Source organism: Crocodylus porosus, unplaced genomic scaffold (assembly GCF_001723895.1).
Source record: "Crocodylus porosus isolate Cpor-Errol unplaced genomic scaffold, CroPor_comp1, whole genome shotgun sequence".
NCBI classification, from domain to species: domain Eukaryota; kingdom Metazoa; phylum Chordata; order Crocodylia; family Crocodylidae; genus Crocodylus; species Crocodylus porosus.
In genome coordinates, this window is record NW_017728943.1 from 82242500 (window position 1) to 82246789 (window position 4290).

At 52.5% G+C, this 4290-nt stretch overlaps 1 protein-coding gene across 1 annotated transcript in view; it reads left to right on the forward strand.

Moving 5' to 3' along the window:
- The first annotated feature begins 1265 nt into the window (after positions 1–1265).
- Positions 1266–4290, forward strand: part of MRPS18A (mitochondrial ribosomal protein S18A) — a 55066-nt gene continuing 52041 nt past the window's right edge. The window contains exon 1 of the mRNA XM_019548597.1: positions 1266–1510. Coding sequence (XP_019404142.1) covers positions 1266–1510 — 245 coding nt within the window. The remainder of the gene's footprint in view (positions 1511–4290) is intronic.

Below are 4290 nucleotides of genomic sequence, written 5' to 3' on the forward strand. Positions count from 1 at the left end.
GCTGTCCCACCCTACCCCCCCATGGCTGCCCTGCCCACCGCAGCTCCGGCTCTTTAAGAAAAAAAAAACCAGGAAAAATCCTGGACTCACCCTTCCTGCAGGTAAGGGGCAATCCCGGCTGCCCTGCACCACATGGAGGGGGCTCTGCACAAGTCCCCCGAAGCCCTGAGGCCACTGCAGGAGCAGTGAGTCCCAGAGTTTTTTTCCATTTTTTTTTTCTTAAAGGGCTGGAGTCACAGTGGACATGGCAGCCATGGGGGGGTGGGGCTGAGGAAGTGGATGGGCATCAGGGAGCCTCATGCAGAGCCCCCCCATGCGGTGTGGGGCAGCAGGGATCGCCCCCTCCCCCCCACCCAGCAGCACCTGGTGGACACTGGGGCTTTTCTTTAAAGGGCTGGGAGCTGGCACAGTCAGGGCAGCCGTAGCGGGGGATGGGGATGCAAGCAGGGGATGGGAGCTGGTAGGGGTCCCCCCATGGTCCCCCCCCCCAATACTTACCAGCTCCAAGTCCGGCTGCAGCTCCCTGCTGCAGCCACCGGGGACTGCCCAAATTGTAAAAGCTCTCTGAATTTTTTCCAAAGATCCAGAGAGCTTTGAATAGGTTCAGACCTTTTAATTGGTCCCTTGATTCGATTCAGATTTGGAGATTTGGCCACCGAATCGGACCGAATCTCCTCCAAATCGAATCACCACCCGAAGCTTAGCACAGTCCTAATGGGGAAATCCCCCCAGATACTGGGAGCTTTGCATTTCTCCAGAGTGGCCCTCCAGAAGATCTCTGCCCAATGCCAGTGGGCCCTACCCACTACATGCAGGTTGTGGGGGAGGAGCCCCAGCAGCTGGGGCCTGTTGTGGTGGAGACTCTCCCTGGAAAAGGGGGATTAGGAACTTTGAGAGTCCCTGATGGAGTATTTGAGGCTCAAGAATTGAAAGAGGAGCAGGTCACTGTAGTGGTGGTAAATCCTTCTCTAAGACATGTACTGGAGCACCCAGGGCAAAAAGTGGCCACTGTACGGGAGGCAGATGTGATGAATCTGGTAAAAAGGGATAGTGCCCTGCACATTGAGCTGAACTGGTTTTTCTTTGGGGATTCCCCCGCACCTGAGGAATGGAAGGCCCAATTACAGAAAAAACTCCAGGACTAGGCCAATGTATTTTCCCTGCATGACTGGGATGTAGGATAGGTGAAAGGAGTTGAGCACCAGATATGCCTTAGCAATCCCAGACCCTCTCATGAAAGGTCACGTCGCATACCGCCGGCCAAGATGGGAGAGGTCCAGCGCCATCTGCAGGAGCTCCTTGACCACAAAATCATCGCAGAATCTAAAAATACCTACGCCTCGCCAATTGTGATCGTGCACAAAAAGAATGGGAATCTGCAGATGTGCATCGACTACCGTGTATTGAATGCCTGCACGGTGGTCAAGCAATACACTTTCCTTCAGGTGCAAGAGGCCCTGGACTGTCTTGGGGGCAGCAAATGGTTCACCATTCTGGACCTCTGCAGTGGGTAGTACCAGATCCCATTGAGAGGCAGATAAAGAGAAAATCGCCTTCATCTGCCCACTGAGGTTTTTCTAGTTTGAGTGCATGCCACGGGGCATTTCAGAGACCCTGGCCACGTTTCAGCACTTAATGGAGAAAGTGGTCAGAGATACGCATCTAACCCAGGTGCAAGGGTATTTGGAAGACCTCATAGTGTTTAGGAAAACCCTTGAGGAGCATGACAAATAGCTTCTCCATGTGTCTTGAAGCTGCTGGGCTTAAGTTGGCGCTTGACAAGTGCAAATTCTGACAGTCTTCTGTCAAATATGTGGGACACATCGTATCCCAAAACGGAGTTAGCACTGACTCAAAAAAGGTCAAGACCATGTCTTTCCCAGTATTTTACAGGGAACTTAAAATATTTCTAGGGTTTGCAGGGTTTTACAGGAGATTTGACCTGGACTATGCAGCCATCATGAGGCCCCTGAACCAACTCACCCAAGGGTATCAAATAGGGAAGTCTTCTAAGAAGCGGAGGGCCCAGGACCTGGCCCAAGAGGTTCAGAAGGTGCACAGCCCCACAGAGCCTTTCAGGTTGTGGTGGGGCACTCAGTGTGAGGATGCATTCTGCAAAATCATCTGGCACCTTACAAAAGCACCCATGTTGGCGTGTCCTGACTCAAATTGCCCATTCATTCTGCACACAGACACCAGTCTATCGGGGCTGGAGGCCATCCTGTATCAACTACATGAAAGATGGCAATGCTCAGTAGCTTACGCTAGTCAAAGTTTGGCACCCACTGAGACCCAATACCCAGCACACAAGATTGAGTTCCTGGCTCTTAAGTGGGCTGTCACTAAGAAGTTCAGGGACTACTTGTATGGAACCATGTTCCAAGTATGGACCGATAACAATCCCTTGACTTGCATACTGACCAGTAGGGCTATGCAAAATTTCACCAGCTGTTTTGTTTCAATGCTGTTTCTACTCATTTCGAGCCTGAAACAGCGAAATCAAAATGAAATGAAGGGCTTCAAAACAGCCTCAAAACGAAATGAGAGCAGTCAAAACATTTTGAAAGTTTCAAAATGTTTTGAGTTTTGAAGCTAAAGCTAGACTTGCCTACAGGGAAACAGAAAGTAAGGAGAGGGAGGGAGAAGCAGAGGGAAGGACTGCTTTGACACTGACTATGTAGCTGGCCAGTGACTATGTCGTGTAGAGGCCCCAGCACCAGTGAGGGCAAGCCTTAACACACAGTTACACGTCATGAGTTTTGCTTGTCAGCAGCCTGAGGTGCTTTTTCCCAGAAACCCCTGCACCTATCTCCTTGAAAGCTGGCAGGCTTCTCTGCTGGCAGCGCGGTCTGCCGGCAGAGAAGGCACTGTGGGTGACATGAGACCCGCACCTGGGAGTCCAGAGCTTGACCACAGTCCTCGCCCTAGACATGACCGTGGGCCTGTAAGGCAGTTTACTTCCGATGCCCCTGCGATACCGCCTCACGGGTCCAGTGAGAGTTGGGCTTGAGGAAGTGCCCTTCACTGGGGATGGTGCAGATTCCCACAGAGGAGAGTGTGGCAGAATTACCGACACAGCCCGGCTTGAATGGGCTCGGAAAATCTTCTTTTCGATTGGTGGAGCCCATCCACCAATCAGGTACGGTCTGGGTAAGGCTGACCCTACCCCTCACACAGAGCAGGGGCAAAGAGCTTCCTGGACCTGACTGAAGCCTGCATCCTGCAGGTCCAGCAAGCCTTTGGAGGCAGAGCCTCCGGAGTAATTAAAAGTTGCTGCGTGCCCAGAACACAGCAGACACTCAAGAAGAGTGGAGCCAAGAAAAGCTGGGGAGAGTTGCCCCAGTGGGCGACAGCCCTAGGCTCCTGAAGACACCACTGGAAAAGCCACCACTGGAGCCCTCCCTGGAAGCAGGGAGAGCACAAGGCAGCTCAGATCCCAGGATACTCGGTGCACATAGCGGTGCACAGGGTCACCAGACCCTGGGAGCTGCACGTGGTAGCTCAGGTCCACCACCCTCGGCGTGCAGCCAAGAACTCGGTGCACGCAGCAGTGCACAGTGTCCCAACCCTGGGAATGGTGCTAGGCCACTCAGGTTTCCAACCCCTCCCTGGCATGAGGCCAGGCACCCAGAAGGCGAGGTGCAACGGTGGACCAGTGGTCCAGGTTTCAGGACCCTCATGAGGCGCCCCAAGCCCCAGTGGAAGGCAGAAGGCAGGGCCCTGAGTAGTCCCGACAAGGCACCCATGGCTCCAGGAGCCTGCCCAGCCTGCTCCTTGGATCAGTGAGTACCCAGGAAATGGGTCCCCACAGGGGAGGAAGCCCTGAAAGGGGGATCCCAAGGGATTAGGGACCAGGTGGGGCCCATATGGGGCTAAGTGAGTACTGGGACCCTCCTCCCCCTAGGAGGGTGCCAGGGTTTGGCACCCTAGGGGAACACCCAGTAGTCTCAGCCACGTGGGTCCCTGGAGGTGAGGGAAAGATCTGCGTGTCCCATTTTGTGGATAGATAGATATCCTTCAGTGTGGCCTGGGTTATGTCAGCAAGTTGAAGTTTATTTGTATCTAATTGTTGTTATTGTTCTTGCCTGAACTTATCTGTCGATGCCTGTGTTTATCTGTCTAGCTATATTTACCTGTTGCTGTTGCACATATTTATCAATACTTTTTTATAAATCTGTAAATGTCTGTATCAGTTGTATATTAATAGCTATCTTTTAAGGTTCCCTGTAAACACTAATAAATCTGTATATAGTTAAACTATGCCTGGTCCTGGCCTGACTCTATAGGGAA